Source organism: Papio anubis, chromosome 10 (assembly GCF_008728515.1).
Source record: "Papio anubis isolate 15944 chromosome 10, Panubis1.0, whole genome shotgun sequence".
Taxonomy (NCBI): Eukaryota; Metazoa; Chordata; class Mammalia; order Primates; family Cercopithecidae; genus Papio; species Papio anubis.
In genome coordinates this window covers 6,094,829-6,122,669 of record NC_044985.1, presented here as the reverse complement: position 1 = coordinate 6,122,669, position 27,841 = coordinate 6,094,829, and the positions used below count along the sequence as shown (strand labels likewise).

At 39.9% G+C, this 27,841-nt stretch overlaps 1 protein-coding gene across 1 annotated transcript in view; it reads left to right on the top strand.

The window, feature by feature from the left end:
- Positions 1–27,841, top strand: part of CNTNAP5 (contactin associated protein family member 5) — an 832,800-nt gene that overhangs the window by 190,287 nt on the left and 614,672 nt on the right. The window contains exon 3 of the mRNA XM_031651151.1: positions 17,531–17,724. Coding sequence (XP_031507011.1) covers positions 17,531–17,724 — 194 coding nt within the window. The remainder of the gene's footprint in view (positions 1–17,530; positions 17,725–27,841) is intronic.

Sequence of the window (27,841 nt, the reverse complement as noted above, 5' to 3'; positions counted from 1 at the left end):
GTACCTTGACCAACATTTCTCCATTTTCCTCACACCCCAGTCCCTGGCAACCACTATTCTACTCTCTACTTTTCTGAGTTCCACTTTTTTCAGATTCCTCATATAAGTGAGATAATGCAGTATTTGTCTCTCTGTGCCTGGATCATTTCACTTAGTACAATGCCCACTAGGCTCATCTATGATGTTGCAAGTGGCAGGTTTTCTTTTTTATGGATGAATAATATTCCACTGTATATATGCCACATTTTTTATCCCTTTATTGATCAGGAAACACTTAGGTCGCTTCCGTATCTTGGCTGCTCTGACTAATGCTGCAATGAACATTGGATTGCAGATATCTCTTTCAGATACTGATTTCATTTCCTTCGGATGTATACAAAGTAGTGGTATTACTGGATTTTATAGTAGTTTCAATTTTTTTAGAAACCTCCATACCGTTTTTTATAATAACTATACTGATTTACATTCCCAACAACAGTGTAAAAGAGTTCTGTTTTCTCTACCTCCTCACCAACACTTATCTCCTTCTTTGTAAGAGCCAGCCTAATGAGTGTGAGGTGACATCTCATGGTGGTTTTGATTTCTATTTTCCTGATTGATGAGCGGTATTCAGCATGTTTCTGTGCGCCTGTTGGTCATTTGTATGCCTTCCTTGGAAAAATGTCAATGTAGTCTTTTGCTCATTTTTTGCTCATCGTTTTAAATTGGGTTGTTTCTTTGCTACTGAGTTGTACTTGTTCTTTAAATGTTTGGATATTAACCCCTTATGAGATATTCGGTTTGCAAATATTTTCTTCAATTTTATAGGTTGCCTTGAATTATTTAGATGCTTTTTCTTTTTTGTACAGAAGGTTTTTAGTTTGATATAGTCCCACTTGTTCATTTTTGTCTTCGTTGTCTGTGCTTTAGATATCTTAGCCCATTTCAGTTTCTTATATAAGAATAGCTAAAACTGGGTAATTTACAAAGAAAAGAAATGTATTTCTTACAGTGATAGAAGTTGAGAAATCCAAGGTCAAGGGGGCCAGATTTGGTCAGGGTCCTCTTGCTTATGGGGACTCTGCAGAGTCTTGAGACAGCACAGGGCATCATACAGCAAGGTGGCTGAGTGCTCTAACATGCTAGCTCAGGTCCCTCTTCTTCATCTTAGAAAGCCACCAGTCCCACTCCCATGACAACCCATTAATCCATCAAATCATTAATCCATTAATTAGCAAATGAATGAATCTATTCATGAGGTCAGAATACTTATGAGCTAATCAATCACCTCTTAAGGGCTGCACCCTTAAGAGGTGAGCACTTTATGTAGATGTCATTGTGATTTCTGATTCATAGGTGACAACATGAGTTGTTGTTCACAGCTGACAAAATGAGTTTCACAGGACAAACATTCAAGTTAGAGCAGTGTCATATCCAAAAAAGTATCATTTACTTTGGAAAGCGATGAGCAATCACTTTGAGTGTGCTGGTTATTTCTCCACTCTGCCTTGTTGAATACACGGGGCCGTATTTTATAATATTCTGCCTCAACACTTCAGCTTCCAGCACGTTCTCCTCCCTAACATATCTGCTAATAGATGCAGTCACAATGGCCTGCTTTATTTAGCCTCATTCTATTCTCTCTTCCAAGAGGGTATGGGAACCTGCCTCCTTCAGCTCTACCACTCAACACCAAATCCCTCCCCTTCTAAATGTTCAAACACCAGATTTTACACACACACTCTCTCTCTACCTCACACACACTCACAAACACAAACATGTGTTCAGAATTACATTTAAACTCTTAAAGAGTAGGTACTAAGATATATATGTGCCATCTTAATCCCCAGGTAATAGTTTAAAATAGGTGAGCAATAAAGACTTGTCAAAGTCTAATTTTCAATAAGTTAAAAACATAGCTCTCATACAAATATAAACTCATAGCTCTAATACAGATATAAACTCAGCACATCGTGTGTGTGTGTGTATGTGTGTGTGTGTGTGTGTGTGTGTGTGTATTAAACATATTAAGGCAAGAACCAGTAAAATGGTAAAGCTAATTCAAAGAGTACTTTTGGGAACTGCATATTCAGAGACATTTGGTGAGGTTAGGGGGAGGTAGAAGAAAATAATATTGGAATGAAATTGCTAGGCAGATACAAAACTAGTTAATGTATGTGTTAGTCAAGATTCTCCAGAGAAACAGAACCAATGGGATACACACACACACACACACACACATATATACAGTCACGTGTATACATATACACATATATATGAAATTATTTATTACGAAAATGGGCTTACATGATTATGGAGGCCAAGAAGTCCCACGATATGCTGTCTGTAAGGTGGAGAAGAGGGAGACTAGTGGTGTAATTCAGTGTGAGTCCAAAGATCTGAGAACTAGGGGAACTAATGGTGTGACCCTCCATCTGAGGTCCAAGGTCTGAGAAATTAGGGAACCACTGGTATCAGTCCCAGAGCCCAAAGACCCAAGAAGCTGGAGTTCTGATGTCCAGGAGCAAAAGAAGATGAATATTCCAGCCCCAGGAGAGAGAGAGAAATTCACTTTTCCTCTGCCTTTTTGTTCTATCTGGTCCCTCAGTGGATTGGATCGTGTCTGCTCACATTGGTGAGGGTGAATCTTTCTACTGATTCAAATGTCAATATTTTCCACAAACACCCTCACAGATACAACCAAAAATAACACTTTACCAGCTGTCTGGATGTCCCTTAACCCAGTCCACTTGACACCTAATACTAACCATCACAATGTCTTACAGGGTTATAAAACTCGGGGGTTATATCTTCTCTATTGGACACACATTTATAAATTAGCATGTGACAACTTCACAGTACCTAAACTCTACCTCACCCAGAAACTAGCCAAACCCAATGACAGGTGTGTTTTTCTGGAGAATTAAATAATTGTTAAGTGGATGTGTTTAAAATTGCTCCAGGATGATGTTGAAAGATCATACTATATTTTCTTACGATTTCGAAGCTTTAGATAGTGTTTTCTTAACACACATTTTTTTCATTGGTTTATTTATCACCGTAATTAGTGAACTTCTCCTACTCTACACCGTTCAGTCTTCCAACACTCTTGTCAAGGAACATCCTGGTATCTCACTGGGCATCCCACTCAAGATGAAATTTAAATGGTAAAACCCATGACTTTCAGAGCATCAAATCCCCCTCAAAAGGATAGAGTGTACTCAATAATATCCTTGTACCTCATCACTGCTGAACTATTTCACACTGACGAGCTCCCCTGGGAGATTTTGGGCACCACTGAAAATTGCTGAGTCCCTTGATCATTATATGAAACCTTGGCAAACACTGAACATAAATGACGAGGCAACACTTTACCCCCACGTGTACTCAGAACTCAGGTAGACACAGGTCTGCCCCGTACCCAGGAAGAAAGTGTGCACAGCTGATCAGTTTGCCATAGCAGGAGAAGAGACCAACTCAAACATTTACATAAAGACTGAAGGAAAAACGTGCTGGGCAAATGTTATCTGACAAGCTCCCCAAACCCTGAGTAAACCAAGTTTAATGAGTTCCATCAATAACCAACTAACATTTCTGAGAGAAAACATACCCTCGGAAACAGCTGTTGGCGGGTACGTGTTGCTGTGTCAGTCAAGGTGTGGGCAATCCAGCACAGGAGGCAGGGATTAATAGTTAAAGCCCGGCCGGGCGCGGTGGCTCAAGCCTGTAATCCCAGCACTTTGGGAGGCCGAGACGGGCGGATCACAAGGTCAGGAGATCGAGACCATCCTGGCTAACACGGTGAAATCCCGCCTCTACTAAAAAATACAAAAAAAAAAAAAAAAACTAGCCGGGCGTGGTGGCGGCGCCTGTAGTCCCAGCTACTCGGGAGGCTGAGGCAGGAGAATGGCGTGAACCCGGGAGGTGGAGCTTGTAGTGAGCTGAGATCCGGCCACGGCAGTCCAGCCTGGGCCACAGAGCGAGACTCCGTCTCAAAAAAAAAAAAAAAAAAAAATTGTTAAAGCCCAACTGTAATAGTCTCCATGCTGCTATCTCATCGATAGACGGGATTTGCCAAATAGAATTTTTGTTCTCTCACTTCCACAAACACTTCAGCCTTCATCTCATCACACACAAAGAAAATGAAAAGCAAGGAAGAGAACTAATTACTTTTGGAAAAAAGAAAAAAAAAAAAAAACCACGACAAAATACATTAAGCTGGAGGTCAGATCACCATTAACTTAGGTTGCCAAGTCAATCTATATAATTGTGGCTTAGGATGGTTCAGTCTTTGTCAAATGTGATTTGTTTTGTGGCAGGAAAGCTTTTGATCTGGGTATTAGAGTCAGCTGGGCTTCGGAGAAGCACTTACTGTCAGCAGGAAGTACAGGGGCTGGTGGTACAGCATGAAGCCACGGAGTTGTGGGTTAGGCCTTCTTGAAAATGAGGGGGAAGGATTTAAGTTACTTTAGATGATTAAAAGGAAAATAGAAATAGACGTCTTTGGCCTCATGAGAGGAGAGGTTTGTATTTTTCTATCGCATGTGTTTTTGTTTTTTTTTTTCCAGATAGAGTTTGAAAACAATTATGTTTATCATTTGTTCCCTGAAATTTTAATCCATCTTCCTCACTCAGTATATTTTTTGAGATGCTTGCCTGTGTAAGTTGAGATTGTGTGTTTCTAGAATGACAATTTTGTTGCCATGGAGAATTTGATTTCTTATGTCAAGGCATTTTCAGCTTCCTGGGTTCAAGGATGGATAAAAAGGTTTAAAATCCTTACCTCCTGCTTTGGCGCAGACTCCATGCACACTTACCACCCTCCTTACCACTTCCTTGGGCAGCACTGGTTACAAAATGCTAAGGACCCTAAAGGTCTTCTGAAGTTGGTTTTCATCTTGATGTCATCAGGCCATCCATGAGGAGATTAGGGTTGAGAGCAAGCAGAAATCAGGGTTCATTTGCACAATTAGTACATCAGCTGTCTAGGGACTTGTTCCAGATTTCAAGGTGAAAATCCTGGGAATCCAATTTCACAAGCAACACTACAACGTCTGCCCTCTGGAGACAACACGAGTCTTCTATCTGGATTTATTAAGCCCCACAGAATATAGATCTAATCTACTCTGTTTTATTTATACACACACACGCGCGCGCACGTGCGCACGCATATATATATATACATATATATACACATATATACATATATATACATATATATATATACACATATATATATATATATTTTGTTGTTTTTTTTTTTTTTTGAAATAGAGTCTCACTCTGTCACCCAGGCTGGGATGCTGTGGCATGATCTCAGCTCACTGCAACCTTTGCCTCCCAAGTTGAAGCAATTCTTCTGTCTCAGCCTCCTCAGTAGCTGGGACTGCAGGTGCACGCCACTATGCCCGGTTAATTCTCATATTATTAGTAGAGACGGGGTTTCACCATATTGGTCAGGCTGGTCTTGAACTCCTGACCTTAGGTGATCCACCTGCCTTGGCCTCCCAAAGTGCTGAGATTACAGGCATGAGCCACTGCGCCCAGCCTCTAATCTATTTTAAAAGACAGTAAGCTATGCAGAAATCGGTCACTGGATTACCCCCTCTCCCTGTGAACCTCCCTTCTCTCTTTTCAGCACCTTTCCTTTCTTGTGTCCTGTCCTGGCTGCCCCAGGCATGGGACAAATCTATGCTTTTCTCTGGTGCCTCACACTCTCCCTTCCCACTCGAATTGTGTATGGTGGGTAGAAGATGGGACATCCACCAGGAGCTTGTTACAAATGCAGAATCTTGGCTTTGACCCAGAACTCCTGGATCAGAACCCATGCTTTAACAGCTGGTGCATCTGCAAATTGAAATTTGAGATGCAGCATTCTAGAGTATCATTGAACCTTTTGGTCTTTCAATTCTCACCTCTATGACTTACTTACTCTGGATCTTAGGGGTAGGAGAGAGTAGAAAAAGAAGGAACCATGTCGAAAACTTTGGTTCTTCATTTCTATCATCACTTTAATACTCTGGTATTTTTCTCATTTTTTTTAAGATGGGGAAACAGTGTCAGAGAGGTTAAGTCAGTGGCCCAAAACTACACAGCTAATTTTAGTAGGGCTTGAATTTGAATCTAGGTCTGTCTACCCCTCATTAATCAATTTCTTTATTGATGTTGATATGAGATCTTAGCCTGAATAAAGGTGCTCTTGACACAATTAGCTCTCAGGTAATTTTGGTATTCCCCTAGGGTTCTCAGTATTTTAACCAAAAGAAAAGATTTTCAGACATCAAGGAAGAAAGAGAAATCTATGTATCTTGCCTTTTGAGTGCCCCTAAAATCTCAATGTGGCCTAATATGCCTGAGGGAAAAACTAACTTTGACCTGGATATTTAAACAATGCCCTAGGCCTCTTTTACTAGGACAGCTATAGATCATTGAAAGATACAGGACAGAAACCTTCTGCTATTTAATAGGAACCTTGGGACCCTGTCTCAGATGGAGACAAATCCAATGTGATAGCCCTCTATTCAGGTTGGCTAATTGCAAAACCACATAGGAGGAGAAGGAAAGGGATTGTAGAAAATTTTTTTCTGTCTAATAATTCAAAGATTTAAACATCACCATTTGGCACACACACACACACACACACACACACAAAGTTCCAAGAAAGAAGCGAAATCCATGTACTTCATTCTTTACTCTATTTTTCTTGATTGTAAGTCACTTCCTTTGAAGGTCCAGGTTGAGGTAACCTCTAAGTAGCACTCCATGAAATGCAGAGAGCCACCACTTTCATGTTTCTAACACTTTGCAAAGAGACAAGAGCTTCTTTAATTCATTAGTTCTTTGAATTTAACTTAAAGCCTTGTAACAAAACTGTAAGAATAGAATTAAAGCATGATTATTAGTGACTTACATTTGTCTAGTGATTGGCAGTTTACAACAGCAATTTACAATGCCAGTTTACAACGTTTTCAATGTGTGTCACATTTAGGAGGAAATAAGATACGTTCAACTAGAACATTGTGTGGTTCTTTGTCTAACCAGGAATAGTTAGAAGGAGTCTACTGGATATGTTGTTGGATACTGGAGTCTTCTTCTCTAGAAGAAGTCTTTCAGTTAAACATCGTGGACATGTCCTTAAAAAGATGAGTTAAGGTTTACAGGATGCACTATGAGAAGTGAAAATGGTAGCATATAACAAATGCCAAAGAACCAGAAAATGGGAGTTAATATAATCCTTTAGTTCATCTTTCTCCAGATTTTCAATTTGAAGACTTTTTCTTTTATGGTGATGCCCTCCTCATTTCTCCTTTTGAGTATCTCACTCCTTGCTTATTCCAGTTATATTCATCTATGCAATTGGTTGATCATGTCTTGACTTTAATTTTCTAGCCAATGAACATGTTGCATTAAAAATCCAGATTTTATCAAAGAACCTTTATCATTTGTTTTGCTAAGGACTGGCTTCTAATGAATCTTTTCTACAAAAATATCCACAGCAATCAGAAAGTGTTCTGGGGTATCTTTATTAGTGTGCTTCTGTGTGTAAATAACAGAATCCAGCTCACACTGGTTGAAAAATATTACATTATTCAGATAAAGATTGAAAAGCATTCATATATCTATTTCCGGAACAGAGTGGTTATAAGAGTCTTTACCCTATAATACTTTATTAAGCTAAACATTCATTTTGTGAGACTTTTTGTATCTGTGGGATTTTTTTTTCATTACAAAAGGATTAAAGGTAAAAATTAATTATTAAAAACAAAAGGAAATTCTCAAAAAGGGTAGGCTCCAGGGCTGGCAGATTTAATTCAACAGTACCACCCTCAGTGGCAGCATTGTCCTGGAACTGATAAGCCTGCCGAACATCTCAGCCAGATTTACAACATTCTGGGAATCATTGAGACCACGACCTCCTGTGGCTTGTTTTTTTTAAGCTATCAGAGTGTGAGCCCTGAAATAGCAGCATAATGAACATCTCCTAGGAACTTGATAAAAATGTAGATTATCTAGACTCACACCGACCTACTAAATTAGGAATTCTGGCAGTCGAAACCTATGTTTTCCCAAGTTCCTTAAATGATTCTGATGCTCACAAAAGTTTGGGAACCAATTCTTAGAGCACTGAAGCTCTTCAAGGACCCGAGACCCGGGATCACCCTTTCCTGTTTCACCAGCTTCCATAATTTGGTCATCCATCCAGTCCTGAAACAATCACAGTCAAAGAGGATGGAATTACCATCTCTGAATTTAGATTAATATCTGATATGAAGTAAGAGAATAATCAACCATGTCTATAAATATTCATTCTGTCCCTTTCTCTCTCTCTTTCTCTCCTTCTCTCTCTCCTCTTTCTCTCCTTTCTCTCTCATTCAGAGTAATGCAATTCGATACACTCATATTTAATCATTTTGTGTCCATAGTTGTGATGCCTGTGAGTTTATATATATTTATATATATGTGTATGTGTGTATATATAGATATATACATACACACACACACACACACACATATATATATATATAATTTTATCCTTGGTATGTTAGACACTAACCATACTATTTTTATAGAAATAGGGAAATTACCTGTCCAAAGTCACAAGGTAGAAAGTGACCTTTTAAACTCAAAAACACCAGAATTCGACCAGACACTGTTTTTTAAAAGAAAATTACACCAAGAATCTAAGTTAAATGTAGTATGCTCAACTGTGCATAAAGTATATTGCTCATGAGAAAAAAAATGTAAGTGGTAGTGTCATCAATATGAGATCTGCAGTTTCAAATCACTTCCAATTCCAGTTCTCCCTTTTCCCTTTGATAATCTTGGGAGAGTAATTTTTCTCTACATGCCTAAAAACAGGAACAATGTTTTACCTTGCTGCTGAATCTCCTACAGTGTTTTACCCTGCTGCTGAATCTTCTACACTGCTTTACTCATGGCAAGAACTCAATAATTTTATATATATATACACACATGTACATATATATAGATATAAAATCAGGTATACATAATCCACTAGAATCCACTAACAATCTCTAAGGTCTGAGCAGCAGATGGGCAGAGTTGGAGTGTATTGATTTGCCAAGTTAAAATGGAACTGAGCTTCTACTCATTTTATAAGAGAAATTTTACAGCAACACTGGCCAATAGAAAATTCTGCAAAGATGGAAATATGTATAACTGTGCTATGCAAGGTATCCACTAGCAACACATGGCTATTGAGCATTTAAATGAGGCTACTGTGACTAAGAAATTCAATTTTTAATTTAAGTGAAATTTAAATTTAAATATTCACTACCATATTGAACAATTAGTTTTAAACCCTTTAAGTTTTATATACATGACCCTCCCATCCAAGGTTTTTAAAACACCTGGGTGTTTTTATGCACACATGAATCAGCCCTTGGTCTGTAGGGGTCATGAATATGGAATATCCATCTTGGGACTGAACTCCAATTCTTCCCAGCTCAGACTGCCCTTCTGCCAAATCCCCTCACTTCTTTTATAACTTCTGAACTATGAAACAGGCAGCAGACCTCCTTTCCTGCTCCATCAGGGCCTTGATTGCTCCATTTTTTCAAAGCGAAGATATTTATTAGAGGACATCAGCAAAACTGAGTACTGAGCAACTTTCAAAATAATAACACAGCTTTCTCACCATAGACACTGACAGACACACCAGTGTGAAGCCAGGTGCACACACTGTCTCAGAGGCTGTTAGTGCTCATATCTTTCAGACTTCACCATTTCAGCCAAAAGCCAGCATCTTGGAAGCTGAGCAGAGACAGGGCTTCTTGGGGAAGTAATTATTGGGGCGATGCTCTCTGGAGATAGGGCGTGAGGGAAGAAGGATAAGGCAAGGGTATAGTCTCCACGGAGTCAAGGTTCCTTCAGATGCCACAAAGATGTTCTAGACCTCAGACTATACTATAAAGTCTGTAATACCTTGTGACACTGAGACCAGTCTTTTGAACTTTGTATCAGTCGACACTCGCTGAGTTGGGGACACGGGAAGTGACAGCTCCCAGGCAAGAAGGCTTCTCTTTGGCCAAGGACAAATCTCTGGAAAAGGGGATGGTTCTAGCTGTCATCTAGCACCCACAGCTAGAGGATGAAGAGGATCTGGATAGAGACCTGAGAACATCCTCAACAGGAACACTTTCAACCCTAACAGCTGAACTTCTCCTCTCGGTGTTTCTGTCTATACTTTAGATGCCACCCTGCTCTCCAGAAGCCCTCAATTAATACCTGACCAAGTTGGTGTATTAAAAACCCCAGCTCCCTCCCACTCGAATGAGATAACCCTAAGGTTCCTCCTATCCCAGCGGGATGAAGTTCACTCACAGGGATGAAGGCCTGATGCTGTGGCATGGATGGGCTTTCCTTTCTGCTCTGTCTCATCTTCCTGGGATCACTTCCCAAATGAACTACTTGCATTCAAGTCCTTGTTTCATAACTGACTTCCAGGAAATCCAAACTAAGGCATACACAGAACCACTCTCCCTAGACATTACTCCTTAGGCAGACTCTTTACTCAGACTATGATAACCAGGTCTGATTATTATCCAAACTCACCCCTCCCTTACGTGAATCTCTTAAAAGCTCCTTTGTTGTTTTCTGCAGACTGGTCTCAGTCAGGGTCATTCCAGATTTTCTTAAGGTTTTTATCATTTTTGCAACCGACACGGTGTGTTGGCAAGTTCCCACTTTATTTATTTATTTAATTATTTTTTTATTTTTTAATTTATTTAGTGATGGAGTCCCACTCTGTTGCCCAGGCTGGATTGCAGTGTCATGATCTTGGCTCACTGGAACCTCTGCTTCCCAGGTTCAAGCAATTCTCCTGCCTCAGCCTCCCAAGTAGCTAGGATTACAGGCACGCACCACCATGACCTGTTAATTTTTGTATTTTGAGTAAAGATGGGGTTTCACCATGTTGGCCACACTGGTCTCGAATTCCTGACCTCAGATGATCCGCCTGCCTTGGCCTCCCAAAGTGCTAGGATTACAGGTGTGAGCCACTGTGCCTGGCCAAGTTCCCACGTTATTTTCCCCTGGTTAACTCCTTAGTCCCTAAATTAATGTGGAAATGGAAGTGCAGGAGGCATGGCCTGGACCAGGCTGCAATACCTTAGCCCTCCTGCACCTGCCCAGGAGCAGAAAGATTATGCTCAGGGTTCTTGCCAACAGCTTTCCGCCTCAAAGATTCTTGCCTGGCCACAGGTCCTATTACACATGGGTGATCCTGTTCCACAGGGAGGAGCAGGAAGCCCTTCTGAGTGCTACAAGCATGTCTATGGATGTTGTTATTACTCTTACACATACTGCATAATGTTCAATATTTATGGCACAGCGTCTTTCTGTTATTCATTACCATTACTATTGCAGGATCTGGCCAGCAGCATGCAATGCAATGGGGCTCTGTCTTTGTTCCCAGGCAGATTGGCAGGTCAAGAAATAATAGACACACACAAGATAGTGATCTCTGAGTCCAGAGGGGTCACCACCTTCTGGTCCCACGGTGCCAACAATGCACTGGATATACCAGCATTTATTATTAAATTTAGTGAGGGTGGGAATAGGTTAGTGAGGGATTTAGGGTCATTTGATTATGAGGTGAGATGGTCACATGGGGATGAAGTAATTCTTTAACATAACGTCTGTATGCAGAAGTACGATATACAGAGATAAGAATTTGCAATGTAGTGTGTGCATCGGTAATTTCTAACAGAGCCTTAAAACAGAAGCACAGTCTTTCCACAACCTATGATTAGCAAGATGTTAATCGGCAGTAACAGTTGCAGCAAAAGCTGGTTACAAACAATCCATAGAAACAGGACATGAAGCTAGACAACCAGTTAGACCAGAAATTCTCAGACGGGGGTATGCCTTAACCTTAAAGAGGCCTAGAAGAGCTGCGGCAAGATGAGGGCATTTATAGCCCTATCTTATCCATATGGAGAGCCACCCCCCATGCATCCGTTTATAGGCTCTCCACAAGGGTCGCATTCCATTCCCAGAGCTATGAACATCTGCTTTTCTGGGATAGGAATCTTGGTGATGTGAAACCTCCCTGACTGCATGTCCATTCATAGGCTCTCTGCAGGGGGAAGCACATCACGTGCTATTGGCTCATTCTGGCAGTCCAACCTGGCATTGTCTTTACACAATCCTGCATGCAATTTTGTATTTACAATAATCAGGAGCATTTCATCCTTTATTCCGTAGCAATAGTTTCAGGGGGTCTCCCTACACATTACCAGGTAGCTGTGTCCCTAAAACATCTAGAATTTTACTTACAGAGGCACCGATTGTTTAATAATTAAAGATATGGCTAGTGATTCAAACTAGCCTTACAGTAATTTGTGACTGGTTAATGTGCTTGTAGTTTCATAGGGCCTTCTGGAAGGCAGGAGAAGTACCTGCCTGGGAAATGTGTTTCCTATAGGGTTTATTTTAGGCTTTAAAAAAAAAAAATGGCCAGGCTGTATTTTTAAAACAGATTAGGTGTGGCCAGGGGTGGTGGCTCATGCCTATAATCCTAACACTTTGGGAGGTCGAGGTGGGTGAATCACCTGGAGGTCAAGAGTTCGAGACCAGCCTGGCCAACATGGTGAAACCCTCTATTCAAAATACAAAAATTAGCTGGGTGTGGTGGCGGGCACCTGTAATCCCAGCTACTCAGGAGGCTGAGGCAGGAGAATCGCTTGAACCCAGGAGGCAGAGGTTGCAGTGAGCCGATTTCACATCATTGTACTCCAGCCTGGGCAAAAGAGTGAGACTCTGTCTCAAAAAACAAAACAAAGCAAAACAAAAAAACCCAAAAAATCTTTGCTTAGAATTCTCCATACAAGTCTGTTCTTGCTTTCTTTTTTTTTTTTTTTTTTTTTTTGAGAGGGAGTCTCGCACTGTCACCCAGGCTGGAGTGCAGTGGCCGGATCTCAGCTCACTGCAAGCTCCGCCTCCCAGGTTTACGCCATTCTCCTGCCTCAGCCTCCCTATAGCTGGGACTACAGGCGCCCGCCACCTCGCCCGGCTATTTTTTTTGTATTTTTTAGTAGAGACGGGGTTTCACTGTGTTAGCCAGGATGGTCTCGATCTCCTGACCTCGTGATCCGCCCGTCTCGGCCTCCCAAAGTGCTGGGATTACAGGCTTGAGCCACCGCGCCCGGCCCTGTTCTTGCTTTCTTAAGATGTTGGTTCCTATTGAAATCTAAGGCAGGGACTTGAAATTAGAAGGACTGTGTTGGAGTGCAGTCTTTAGTCATACATCTGGGTTAGCTGCTTGGCCCATTGAGACTGCTTTGAAAAAATTTTAAAAATGCTACTGCTGATTTCCATGAGAATCAACTGAGATACTGGAAACAATGTCAAGGTGAATTATGTTTCTAGTGAGAATTGCTCTTATGAGGAAGCAGGAGGACAAGGACCTGAGGGATGTGTTGGTGTACTTGAGAGGCCACTTAGAGCCCAGGGAAGACCTGGGTGCTGGATCCAGGTTTCCTGCGTCTGGAGCTCCTGCATTACTACTTCCTAGTTTATGATCTTGGAAATGCTGACAACTATCCTGTTTGCATGATGGAGCTCATTTGAGAATTTCTCATCTAGTGTAACATCAGGAAAAGAGCTGGGTCTTGAATCAAATCGCCTAACTTTTGGTCCAGCAACTCTTTATTCCATCTTTTCCTCCAAAGTCAGATAATACAGTTTGCAGAGTATGAGGTTTGGAGTATGCTAGAAATAACTAAGACATAGCCTCCAAATCATTTTGGATTTTTTGCTTGTCAAATATTTGAACAATTCCAGATGTTCTCTAAGGTGAGATTATTTTTTCTTTAAATGCAAGTTTTCCCTTTAAATGTAAACTTCTGTTAAATATCCTTTAAATTTAAACTGCAGAGTTTATAGAAATTTTTGTGTTTAATAGCCATTGATACATCAGCCAAAATTACAGACAGCATTGCCTTAGTTGACGCCTTCAACTTGCCAAATGCATTTATTTGTGTGTACGTTATACCCCCAATTTAAGGAATAATTCAGAAACAAGGAGCTAGTGTGGATGCTGTGCGTTTTTATAGCGACTACAAATAGTTTCTTCAGGCTACTTTCATCATTTGTGAAAACACATTTATTGTTTGGTAGAAAGAACAAAACGTTTGCCATAGCAACCATGGCAACCCTGGGTGTCTTCCCTATTAGCTGTAATGCGGGGAGCATCTTCAACAGCAGGAAAGAGTCCTCGGCAATTATCACCCAGATAGCATCTCTCCATTTTAAGAGCTTTGGCTGAAGCTCTTGGGCTCAGAAAATTTTTAACATGATGTGTTGATGAATGCTAACAACAACTATTCCATTTTGGTTAATTTGGGGAAGATTAATAAGTTAAGTTTTTTTTACTGTGGGAAAAAGGGAGATGTGATTTTCTTTAGACAAATTTGCAGAAACTTTAATGTTAAATCATTCTCTATTTTTTGTTGTGGTTTGTCTTGGTTTGATTTAGTTTTGATCAGTCCTTTGTTATTTTATTCTTTGCAAGGCAAAATTTCTTGTCATTCTAGTTCTTTGTTTCCATTCTTCACATAAGTTCTTACCATATGCTAATTAGAGTAGATGAAGGAAAAGCTTTAAAGCATGATGAGGAAGTCTAGTTTTGAACTATTGAGGGTAAAAGAGAAATAGTTAAGGCTTAAGAATTTTCATTTTTAAAATAATGGTGGTCACAGAAACATCAGAAGTCCTGTATTAAACTATCAGCTCCCAAATTGCTGTACATATTCTTTATGCAATAAATCACATATGAGTAATAAAATTCTCAGCTTATAAAAGAATAACATGTTGATAATGGAAGCTATGTTATATGCAAAAATCAGAAAAGTATAAAATCACTCATACATTCACTACAGATTAAATCACCATATACATTTATTTTCTATCATGTTTTAATATTGCTGAGAGAAGACCATTTCAACAACATTTTCTTTTCTTTTTTTTTCTTTTTTTTTTTTTTTTTTTTACTGAGAAAGACTGCAGCCTCATGAACTGGGCAGCAGAAGAATATGTTGAATAGAAATAAAGAATATGTTCAGAATAATTTTGGATTTTTTGAAATGTAAAACCTCCCTCTCTATAAGCCTCTCTGTCAATTTTGAGAAGCTAGAGAAAGGCAGAGGGGAATGGGAATTGTGAATATGTTGAGGAAGACAGAGTTGAATGATAAAAATGTACTCCTGGATCTGGCATCTCAGAATCTCTGCTCAAATACCCACTTCCAGTGATTTTCCTCCTTACTAATTTTCTGGAGTTTTATAACCTGTTTTGTTTTATTTTGTTTTTGTTTTTGTTTTTTCTGTTGAAGGATAATTGCAAATAGCTGGATTTACCCTGTGTTTTAATCCTGGGTGCCAAATTCTCTAAACTTGCTGGATTTCAGTTTTCTCAACTTTATGATGGAGATAATGCTATTTACTTAAAAGGATATTGTATATTTATTCAAGTAGGCAAAACTGCAGTGTCAAATAGAGTCCAATGCACATTGACTTAAACACAATAGGTGTTTAGCTCTCATTCATCTACTAGGTGAATGTGTTCAAGCAGGCAAGTGCTTTCCTCCATGTGATGACGCAGGGATCCAGGATCTTTCCATACTGTGATTCTGCCATCATCTAGATCTTGTCGTCGGCTGCATCTGTCAGTGGTGGAAGAGGAAAGCAAGTGGAGAAGGAGCACGCTAGCCTGGAAGTGGCAGAAATTATTCCCATTCACATTCTTATTGGAGAGAACTTGACCACATGGCCATAACCATAAAAGTACAGAAAGCTGAAAACTGCCATTAAGCCATGCACTCACTACAATTCTATTACCACAGAAGGAAGACAGAATGGATATTAGTAACTATCTGCCATATCTGCCACTGTATTCATAAAAAACACTGAATAAAACACATTCCACAATAGATGCTGAGCACATTCCCTTCCCCTTCTTTTCTGCATTTGACTCTTCTCAGGAATGGTGAGGAAAAAAAAGGAAAAAAAAACAAAACTTTTCTCAAACAAAATCTGCTAAGGGCTAGCTGCTTACTGAAGAAAATCAACCACAATTTGTAAGATGTGCCTTTAAGTCCTCTATTTTTCCATCCTTAAAGACAGAATAGGATTGACTTTATGCCCTCTATCACTTTGTCTGTATTGCAGCCCTGTACTATGAGAGACTCTGCAGGAGGAGCTGGGGCTCTGGAAAGCTCTCAGTTACCAAGGAGATGTCCAAATGACTCCTTCCAAGGTGGCGAGAAAGTAGACTGAAACATCGCTAAAAATGATTTTCAATGACATAGATTGAAAGAAAAAGGTTATTGATTAACTCCTCTAAACGAAAACTTCAATTACCTCTCCCTACTTGATGTCCTGAGTTGCTTCTATGCTATCCCTACCCATGGCATAATACAGTCTGCAGTAGCTCCCACATGGGCTTCAGAAGATTTGTGAAACTTGGGATTAGTATAAGTGAATGTTGTCTTTTTTATTCTATGTGAAATAAAAACAGAAAATTTAGGCTACAAGTCTTCCAACTAAGAGAGAACTAATATTGATCTTCTGCAAACCTCAAGTGTGAGAAATACAAAATTCTCGGGCCAAAACAGTTTTCGTATGTGTGTCACAATGTCCCTGCAGGTTAGGTATACTGAATCACATGAAGATCCAAGAATGTTAGAGACTCTGTCACGCCTCTGAGATTTGGTGTATGTTGCTCCCTTTTCCCTGGCTAATCTCCATCGAACTTGCCATGTTTTTTTTTTTTTTCCTGGGATTTGGCTGCACTTGCCTCATGCATCACCTCTACTATGGCTGTCCCTAGAAGGCCTCTCTGATCAGCTCCTGAGGCATTCTGTGCTCTGTGTACCTGCTGTTTACCTCTTGTGATAGTTTCTTTCACATCACTTGATATGTTTTTGTCAGCATCTCTCTCTCTATTCAGCACCCAGCATACTCCTGGTGCTCAACAAACATCTGCCGAATAAATGAATGATACAAAGGCATAGTTGGTGTCCTTTCATCTTTGTATCTGCAGGACAATATCTTGCCCATGATAGGTTCATAGTAAATACTCAGAGATAGAGGAGAGAGAAGGGAATGAAAGAACACTAAAAGAAGGAAGAGAAGGAAGAAAAGAAGGAACGATATATTAGAGAGAGAGAGAGCATGTAAGCCTAGTTCATATATATCTGCAATCAAAGGCTGAAGTTGTAAGAAGAGAAATAAATAAAACAAATGTCACTAGGAGTTGAGTTTGTAAGATAGAAGTCATAATGGCTAAGGAAATAGGGATGGAAGCATGGAAGATACAGTTTTTGAAATGAGAGAGATTTTGATGGAGGTGGAGAATGGAAAGTACCAGGGGGTTAAGTACAGACGCAGGGAAGAGTAGGGCCCATTTGGGGGTAGAGTCATCTTAGTTGAACACTGTTTCATTTCTCTTTGATAGTTGAAAGTTGTAGCTATGTGAGACATTACTACAACTCTCTCTCTCTCTCTCTCTCTCTCTGATCCTGTTCCAGGAACTGGCGGTTGGTCCCCAGCAGATTCCAATGCTCAACAGTGGCTCCAGATGGACCTGGGAAACAGAGTAGAGATTACAGCAGTAGCCACGCAGGGAAGATACGGAAGCTCTGACTGGGTGACGAGTTACAGCCTGATGTTCAGTGACACAGGGCGCAACTGGAAACAGTACAAACAAGAAGACAGCATCTGGGTAGGACATCTTTTTCCTTCCAATGAATAAAACTGAGATGTGCTCATGGTAACCACAGTATATTTCCATCATTTTCCAATATCCAGATTGTTGGTAGTTTAATACTGTTGAGTGCCCATTAGAAATAATTAGACAATTTGTAAGGCCCATGCCCAGCATGGCTCCAGTTCCTAGGAAAATTGGGAGGTCTGTTGCAAGACAGTTTAGTATGTTCCCCTTTTTGTAGTAAACTGGGGAATTCACTGACTGAGCTTCCCTTTCCTCATCTACAAAAATTAATTAAAAAACAGATAAATGTGCCAACAAAGTATGATTATTCATGTGATTATACTTATTTACTAAGTATTTATTGACGTATTTATTAGTTTATTATATGCCAGGCACTTCACATGTTTTGTAACAACACAGCTAGCTCAATTATGTCATTTGATCAACGTTGCCCAATGTGTGACTTGTGACTCGGGAATCTTTAAAGTCTGGTCTGACTTTAAAGCCACTAAGCAGCCTCTATCGTAGATTCACAAATAATTGAAAACTAAAACTACAAAACAAATAGAAAATTTAGAATTATTCGGTCATTGAAAACAATCTTCAGCTTCAGAGTGAAGGACAGTTTGCTACAAGTTACAGAACAGAGCTTCTCTCCCCAATCCCACCCCACATTCTTGATCTTACTGTGTGGGTGAAAGGCTGTCAGCAAATTATTAATGGAGGAAAAGGTGGAGGTGAAGCAGACAGCAAAAGTCACCTGGAGGTAGCTTCAGAACCTCAGGCACTGAATAAAATAAGTTATAAGTTTATATTACTTTTCGTTGAGAAAATAAGTCACCATTTTTTAATCCAAATATGTGTAAAATGTGAAGATTTGGAAATTAATAGCATATTCTTTCCTTTTTAGATTCTCTCCTCTTAAATCAATGCCAGTTTATACTTTACATTAGTGTTGCCTTCACATTCACATTCCCATGTTGGGCGCATCTCACTGATAAAAATGAAACAACTTCTGTGTTATATACTCATTGTTATTTGTTAATTGCCTACCCATCACTTGGGTTTGTAATTGCAAACAGTTGTAAATTGAGGATTAAGATTAGTTATGGCACACTGAATCCTGAGAATAGCATTAATGTCATCTTTATTCTGGGTCACTTGTAACGTTAGGTTATAATATTTATAAAGGGCATAAGTTTTCTTTATTTTTAAAAATAGTCTGAACAGTGCGTATACATGGAAACAAAGCAGAGAAAATAGACACCACAGCCTACTTGAAGGGAGAGGTAGGGAGGAGGGTAAGAGTCCAAAATCTATCTAGTTGGTGCTGTGTTCAAAACCTGGGTGATGAAATCATTTGTACACTAAGCCCCAGGGACATGCAATTTACCCATGAAGTAAACCTGCCCATGTACCCCTTGAACCTAAAATAAAAGTTGAAAAAGGAAAAAAAATTGTCTTTTGGGGACCATTTCATTTTTTCTCAATTATGAGGTCCCCGTAAATTACTACAGGTTTTCGTTTTGTTTGACTTTTAGTTTGAGATAAGAAATAAGCACACCTTCTGTTTTGAGGAGCAATTTTAAGGTTTTTATGTTGACTTTAGAGGGACAAATCGATGTGGGATTTTTTTGTTTTCTCTGGTACTTGTCATCGGGACTGGTTGTTTTTAGATTGAGTTGTAGCTTTGAGTTACAGTGCCTAAATTTTTTTTTTTTTTTTAATCATGAGTTTCATTTTCTTTAGAACCAAATAACCTACTTTCAGCTTAGCCCTGGGTTAGGATGTATTTCAAGGGATGACAATTCCTCTGGGCTCATGAGCAGTGGGCACAAGGCCTCTTTCACTTCCTTGCCCTTGTCAGTTTACCTGCGTTTCTAAATGATTCCAAGCTCCTCAAAGGCAGGGATCTCTTTGTACGTCCATTTAGCCCCATGCCTAGTATCACTAGACACATGGCAGGAACTTATTTTGGGATGATTATTACGAGAACTGCAGAATTACTAGGACTCCCTGAATCGAAGGATGGGGGCAGGAGACTTTCTCCATACCCTACTTTGCATCCCAAACAGCCTTGACATGGTAGGGCAGGTAAAAGTTGCTGGATGAGCAGAGAAGGAAAGGCAGGGTCCTCCATGCATAGTGAGGAAGGAAATTCCAGCAACAAACTCCCCAGAGATGCTTGCAGTGAGTGCAGGGCATTGGGAGACAGGCAGCTTCAGGATCAGCCTTTCACTAAGTAAATACAGGGAGGAGAAGTGATTTGAGGAGGGAGCATTACAACTTCCAATTTGAAGAGTCAAATACAGTGACATTAGGCAGGAATACCATGATAGGTCATGTACAGTAAGTAGGCTCAACCCTGGAAAAACAGATGTCCTCTTACTTAACACTCGGATAACTCACAGTTACTAAACACCCATTACACACCATATGTAAGCAAATGTAATTCTATACGTATATCAAACTGTCATTTTATAAATTGATGATTCAATGTTAACATCTCTAGGAACAAGAGGCTTGAGGCTCACAGAGCCCAATCCAATCTCACACAACCAGAAACTGGTGGCAAATATTTCACAACTAAGATTTATTCCTAAATATAGTTGATTGCAAAACTGTAGTTTCTGTTTCTCTTTTGGTACACTGATTTATTTTTTATTTTTATTTTTGATTTTCACAAAATTGATTTACTTTTCTCACTTCAAATGTTAACTTTGTCAAGCCAACTCTTTAAGAATAATATTAAGCCCTATTGTTTAATTCACATGTTGCTAAATATAAAAGTGTGAAGATACCAATAACATCTATTTGTATTTGTATATGTTGTAAATAGTGCTTGAAATCTCTAAAACCCTCTAGAATTTCAGGGTGTTTTGCAAACACTTCACAGAAATCTGGGAAATTTGCCTTGTGACTAACTAATATGTATTGATACTTTCATCAAATTACGCTGCTGGTTGAAAGAGATTATCTTGAGAGCTTTGCTTTTTACTTTTTATTTTTAATTTATTTTAATTTTAAATTAGAAGACAGACTCTGAATTCACCAAAATTAAGCCTTATAACTAAGACAAGAACCATAGTCAAACAAAAGGTTTTGCAAAACTGTCTAAATTGTTTTGTTTCACTTTTCAGAAAAAGTCAATGCCTAAAACATCAAGTACTGGCTTAAAGGTGGTACATCAAGAAAATAGAGAATATGTATATATATTCACACATATATATATGTGTGTGTGTGTGTGTATGCATGTGTGTGTGTGTGTGTGTATATATATATATTTGGAGGCAGGGTCTTACTCTGTCACCCAGGCTGGAGTGTAGTGGCACTATCATAGCTGACTGTAGTTTTGATGTGCTGGGCTCAAGTGATCCTCCCACTTCAGCCTTCAAAGTAGCTGGGACTACAGGCATGCACCACCACATCCGGCTAATTCTTTTGAAATTTTTAAAACTCTCTTTTTGGAGATGGGTTCTCACTTTGTTGCCTGGGCTGGTCTCCAACTCCTAGGACCAGGTGATCCTCCCGCCATGACCTCAGGTTTACAGGCTTGAGCCACCACACCTGGCCAATGAAGCAGAGAATCTCTTGAATGCTTACTTTTACTGGGTCTTCTGTGAATCCTAAAATTTTAGATAATATATAGTTTGTAGTGCTCTTTAAAACTGATTTACCAAACAATACATAGCACATACTGTGCATGGGACAATCCATCCACCAGTACTGAAGAGATTTATTACATTTCACAAGGTTCGCTTCAGAAAAATAATCCTAAAAGGATACCTTTGCAATGTACAGTAGCAATTTTTCACGCCCTAAAAATCCAATTTGGAGAGTTTCTGATCTGGCACTGAATGGAATGCTCATGAATGAGGCCACCAAACAGCCACTTAGTGATGCATCATGATTTATGCACAAGCTAGAGTCCTCACTTCACTAAATAACCAGGCATGAAGGTGTGTCAGGGACAAACCCAGCAACAATGTTCAGAATCTTAGCAGCTCCAAAACCTCTTCCTGACTGGTGTGTAGACATGCTGAATCATTACAAATATTAAAATTCCAACGCTGGGCAGCAGTGTGAGCCAATGCTTGGTAAAGTGGGTAAACTTGTTTGGAACAAAGGAACCTCTTTAATTAAGTCCACTCAGACCAGGTCCTGTCAGCAGTCCTTTTGAAAGATATGCCAGAAGAACCATGTACTGTCCGTGTTATATCCATGAATAACCACAATGTTGAGCCCTTTCCTTCATAAGCACAATTCCCACACTATCAGTGAGGCTCTTCTGCCCTAATTCAATGTCCCCACATCCTCAGCTATTCATCACACAGCTGATGTGAAGCCCCTTCTCTACCCTGTCATCTCCTGTGAATATTCTATATTTTATTAATATTCAACTCGCAGTTTTTCTCTTATTAAAATTATATTGCCTCTCCCCAAACAGACAGTCATGTAGTCCTTTATTATAGACGCTTTTGAAAAGGCCTGTGCACTCTGAAGGTCTGTGATTTCCTGTAACTTTCTCGAATCTGCCTTAACATGAAGGACTTGCATTTGTTACCTGGCAGTTTACAGGTAACCTCTCACACAGAGGTCAATTCAAGCAATGGATTATACAGTTTGGTCCTCAGTTCCCCAATTTCATCCTTGACTGACTTCCAAATTCTCTGGGAGATGCTCTCTGATCTTCATGATTTATACACATTTATTCTACCAGTTTGGCCTAGAACATCCTGAGTATTGATCACTGTTTGATATAGTATTTTAAGTCTACCGATTTCAGAAAACAATTTGAGAGTGAGAATCTCATCACCATCAACATATATCTTTTAAGCTCTCATTATACGCCAAGCACTGTGCAAGGTGCTAGGCTTACAAAGGGGCCTAAGCTATGGTTTTTCCCATCTCTGGGTGTGCAGAACCATTAGGGAGACAAATCAATGGCATGGAAGACAGTATATGTGTATATTGTACCAAGGCAGCAGTTCACATGCACGAAGCTTTTCAGAGAGGGTGTTCCTGGCAATGTATGAATGTGAGGGGCTTAGACTACTTGAACCAGAAGAGAGCATGTTTAAGTTATATTGGCTTGTCAGCACCTACAGAGTACTGTATGTCTAACAAAAATTCAATAAACGTAGAAAAATTGAGAAGAGAAAATGGTGAAAGTGGGGTGCATTTACAGCAGGAGAAGTACTATAAGCAAAATCTTAAAGGAAGATGTATTAAGGACACAAAGAATTAATAAATTAGATACAGGATATACCTGGTTAGTGATAGAAAATGAATTTGAAGAGAGAGAATGGATAGAAACTGTAGACTAAGAGTACCCTCATATCTTTTTAAGCTAATACATTATTGTTTATTAGCCATTGTAACAAAGTTTGTTAACACTTCTCTGTTTTAATTTTTTGTTAAATAATAAAGACTACATGTAGGAACATGTTCTCAGATGTGTTTGTCAGGATTTTTTAAATAGTTCTCTCCTTTGTTCTGTCATGCACATATACTAATAAGCTTTTAATGTAGATATTAATTTCAGTTTTGGCAATTATTAAAAGCTCAATTAAGAACTTAGCATGCCCAGAATCTCGCTGCTGATTTAATGGAGACCACCAATGCAGAAGCAAGTTATTACAATGTCACAGACTAACAGAAATGAAGTGCGGAGGGAAATGCAGAGGCTTTTGATTACGATCTGATTATGCTGCACCAGTGGTTGCTTAAATGACCTTGAAAATGTCCTTTAACATCTCTGTAGCAGGTCTTTCTCCCTACCCAGGGCAGGGATATATCTAGAATCTTCCAGGCCCATTGCATCCATTCCTCCACATTTCCTCGCTCAGACACTGGTTCTTGGCTTACCCTGTGGGTTGAAATGCAAAATGCATGGAGATAAAGCCTGGGCTTCACTATGAAGCCGGCTTAGAATAGTCAACTAAAGGATCTCAAAGCTCATAATTCCCCTTGAATTGTCCCAGTGGTTCTGTCCTTAGCTCTTTTGCTGATTTTAGATGATCTTGTCACTGGATAGAGCTCTGCAGAAAAGGAAACAGGGAACAACTGGCCAATCAGCATTGTGAAAGCAACAGCTGGTCTTTACCCCAACTTCAGCAGGCTCCCTCCAGCCCTCTGGCTCCACATTTAGCCCTTGAAAGTTCCTCACTGATGACCATCTGTTTTCTCTTCTTAACACTAGAATTTGCTGAAATGTTTCAGAGGATTTCCCAACATGGGGTCTAACCTCTTTAAGGAGTAAATGCACTCACACATTTACACATGTGTCATTTAAACACATCACATAGATAGGGAGTCAATGTGTAGTCTTCAGGATTAATATTCATACGGACACTTTCTAGGGGAGACCAGATGTTTGCAGTCCCCTACAAACTGGTTGCATGTGTAGTGGGACAGGATCCAACAGCTGATATCAAAATAAGGAGGATGATCAGCTTAAAATTAATTCTCCTAAATCCGCTGCTATTAAATTAATCTTATTGTTAGGGTGCTTAATGATTCCCAGCAATCCCAACTTATAATTGTATTTTCAATATGTATAAACCTGTTAGTCCTCACTGTGATTCCTCTTAATCTAAAGTGAGTGTCTCCAAAACCTAAGCTCTGATTTTCTATCTTGCCCAAATTCCTACCAAAGGGGTCTGGGGAGTCATGCGCTGCAAAGCATCAATTCTCCTCAGATGGGTTTTATTTGACCCTGTATATCATGACCTACTTTCCAATCTGACTCTGGCATAACAAGGAAGAAAATCAAAATGTTTTACCCCAAAATATATTTCCTTGCCATACCTTGAAATTACTCTGCAGTCTCTTGTGGGGAAAATCCACATTCTATAGGAATCCCCTTTCCCCTTTGTTTTCCTTCCTTCCTTCCCAGATCCAGGTTATAATCAACTAAGAGCCAGGCACCCTTTTAAGTCTAAGAAACATTTTACAACCTGCACTCTCTGAAGTCTGCTATCTGAGAACTTCCTCTGCACAACTTGGTCTCCACAATCCTTTAGCTTAACCCGAACATTCCTTTCCATTAATCCTAGGACTTCAGATAAACTCAACCGTCAACCAGAAAGTGTTTAAATTTACCTATAACCTGGAAGCCCCCTCCTCTTTGGGTTGTCCCTCCTTTATAAACCACACTAATGTATTTCTTAAATGTATTTGATTGATGTCTCATGCCTTCCTAGAATATATAAAGCCAAGCTGTACCCCAACCACCTCGGGCACATGTTCTCAGGACCTCCTGAGGGCTGTGTCATTGGCCGTGATCGCTCATATTTGGCTCAGAATCAACCTCTTACAATATTTTACAGAGTTTGACTCTTTTCATCGACAAGAGTTAATATCTCAACTTTAACAGCCAGCAAAGTATTGGGATTTTTTAAATGTAAATATAGTCAATGATGCTACCTAGATGTAATGACTAAGTGGAAGAGATTTTTAAACTAATCCTTATTTATTTAATTTTGAGCTAACATGGGCGAATTCTTGTGTGTGTGTGTGTGTGTGTCTGTGTGTTTCTTTGTTGTTGTTTTCTTACATAGATTATCTCACCTTTGAAGTCTGACATGGATTCTGTGACTATCATAAATGACTAAAACCCTAAAGCACTCAGTTTTTCCTCTGTAAAGTGGATGTAATGAGGGTAGTCACCTCATATGATCTGTAAAGAAGAGATTCTCAAAAACAAGCATGCATCAAAATGTCCCACAGGACCTGTCAAGGCAAGGCCTGCTCGGCTCTGCCTACAGAAAGTATTCAGTAGGCCTAGGTTGGGACTGAGAATTGGCTTTTATAATGAAATCTCAGGTGCTGCTGGTGCTTCTGGTTGAGGACCTCACTTTGAGCAACAGTGTGTAACTTTAAATGGACTGAACCACACAAGGATCTTTACACAGCATTATCAACAATGAGGGATGTCATTGCCATGAAAGGCAGGTGTATGTGATGCACCTGGGGGAGAGGCCCAGAGGACACTGGCTCTCAGGATTTGCTTTCTTTTGAGCTTTGTATACAAAAGGAAAAGCAGTCAGTCAGTCTTTCTGTCACTTAATAAACTAAATACTCAGTGGAAAAAATAAGATCTTGTGGTTACAGGTGAAGACAGTTTACCCAAGCAGGCTCATTAAGGACAATTCGCACAGAGTCCTGGCAGCCTACAGAGGAGCTGGAGGAGGAGCCTGGGGGAGTTACTGATGCCTAAAGAAAAGAACTCTAGGTCAAATTTCAAGGCCCCAGGTGTCTAGCTGGCTCTAGCCAAATGGAAATATTCCAGGCCTGGCAGGGACATCAACAAAGCCAAGAAGCTCTCAAGTATTTTTTTTTTTTTTTTTTTTTGAAGTTGAAAAAAAGAAGCAGGCTTCATTGAATTTATTATTGCAATGACAACAATCGACATTAAGAAGAAAAGCATAATATAGTAACCGTAAGTTTCTACTATTCTGAAGTATAGTTTCCAGTTTCATGGGCCTTAATGTTAATTGCAAATAAAGGTAATTAATTTTGGTCACTGATCCTCTGAGGCTAATAAAAGTAGAGAGTGGAAACAACGTTAAGTGTGAGCAGGAGTTGCTCTTGTGTTACACGTCTCTGACCAATTGCAACTGTTCATATGAGAGGCAGGTTTCCTACTGCCTTGTAACCAAAGAGCACTTCTGCTGCTGTGACTGCTCTTGGAATCAGAGAGAGAAGCTGAATCATGGCCCTAAGTTTGTCTAACACCCTAGACTTGCCTTGAAAATAATTCTCTAATTTAGTGACTCAAGAATTTTTCGGAAGTTAATTCAGGAGCTCATAGGAAAAAGAAACAGTGTTTCCCCCACCCCCTACCCTAAGTGTTGAAAGTACAGACAAGGACTCATAAAAATTGGTCTGGAGTTATTTCAGCTTGAATGTTGTGGGTGATTTTTTTTTCCCTTTGTAGGAAGGGAGTATTGGAAGTACAGAGAAGTATTGAAAGTACAGAGAAGGAGTCATAAAAATTGGGTTGGAGTTATTTCAACTTGAACACTGTGGGTGCTTTTTTCCCCCCCTTTTGTAGGGAGGAAGTTGTACTTGCAAAAATCTCCCCAAAGAATCATGGAGCCCTAACATCCTGTCTTATCTGACTGTAATTTAGGGTATCAAGCATCTGTTAGGCACATTCTGCAGGTACTAAATTAAGGAGGATTCAAGAGTAGAATGTGGAAATTTCCTGTCAGAGGTAAGAAGAATGCATGGACAGGTACACAATGGAGGAATATGCACAGGTGGGCACATAGATGAGTGCATGAAGTTTCTGACTTGTTAGTAGAAGAAGTGCTATGGTTTTTTTTTTCTCCCAGACACTATTTTGATTTTGCAGTGATTCAGTCACATTTTTGTCTTACCTGTCTGTATTTATGAAACGATAATTGAGAGCTAGAGTTCCACGAATGGACTGCAAAACAGAGTAGACAGAACTGATGAACAGAAGACGCAGCAGGTAAGCACGAGCAAGCTAGCCCGCTACGTGTGAACAGCTCAGCTAACTGGGTGCGGCACCTCCCTTGAATATGAGGCACTCTGCATGTAGATGAGAGAAAGGAAAATGCAGTGCAGGTGCAAATGACTGTGGCCCAAAGCCACATTCCTCTGAGGAGTGGACACTTTCATGCTGGGCATCCTCCAGGCCTCCACTATCTAGTGCATATTTTTGCAAACGCTTATGTTGTGTTTCAGACACTGTGTTTATATGTGAGGGCTATAAATACGTGAGAATTTAAGAATGTATGCATGTGTATAAAAGAAGAACCAAGCCACAGCTTGGGAGGGGCGTCCTAAACCCCTTAATAAACACATAATTTAAGGGAAGATCCTGTGCCTGCCAGACAAGCTTTGCTTACAGGCCTGTTCGTAAGTCCTCTCGCATCAAGCTTGCTGCTCCTGCGTCCCTCATACCCAGAAATACCAAAGCTGCACTGCTGGCATAGGTGTGCATAGGTGACTTCACGTCCCTAATTCATGGGTGATGACTGACCAGCCTGCCCGGCAGAGTCCAGGCCATCTTTTTTCTGAGACGTATCTGGAGACAGCTGGCATCTCAAAAAGCTCTTCAGTCTTGTTTCTTTTTCTTTGGAGGGGACGCTAATCT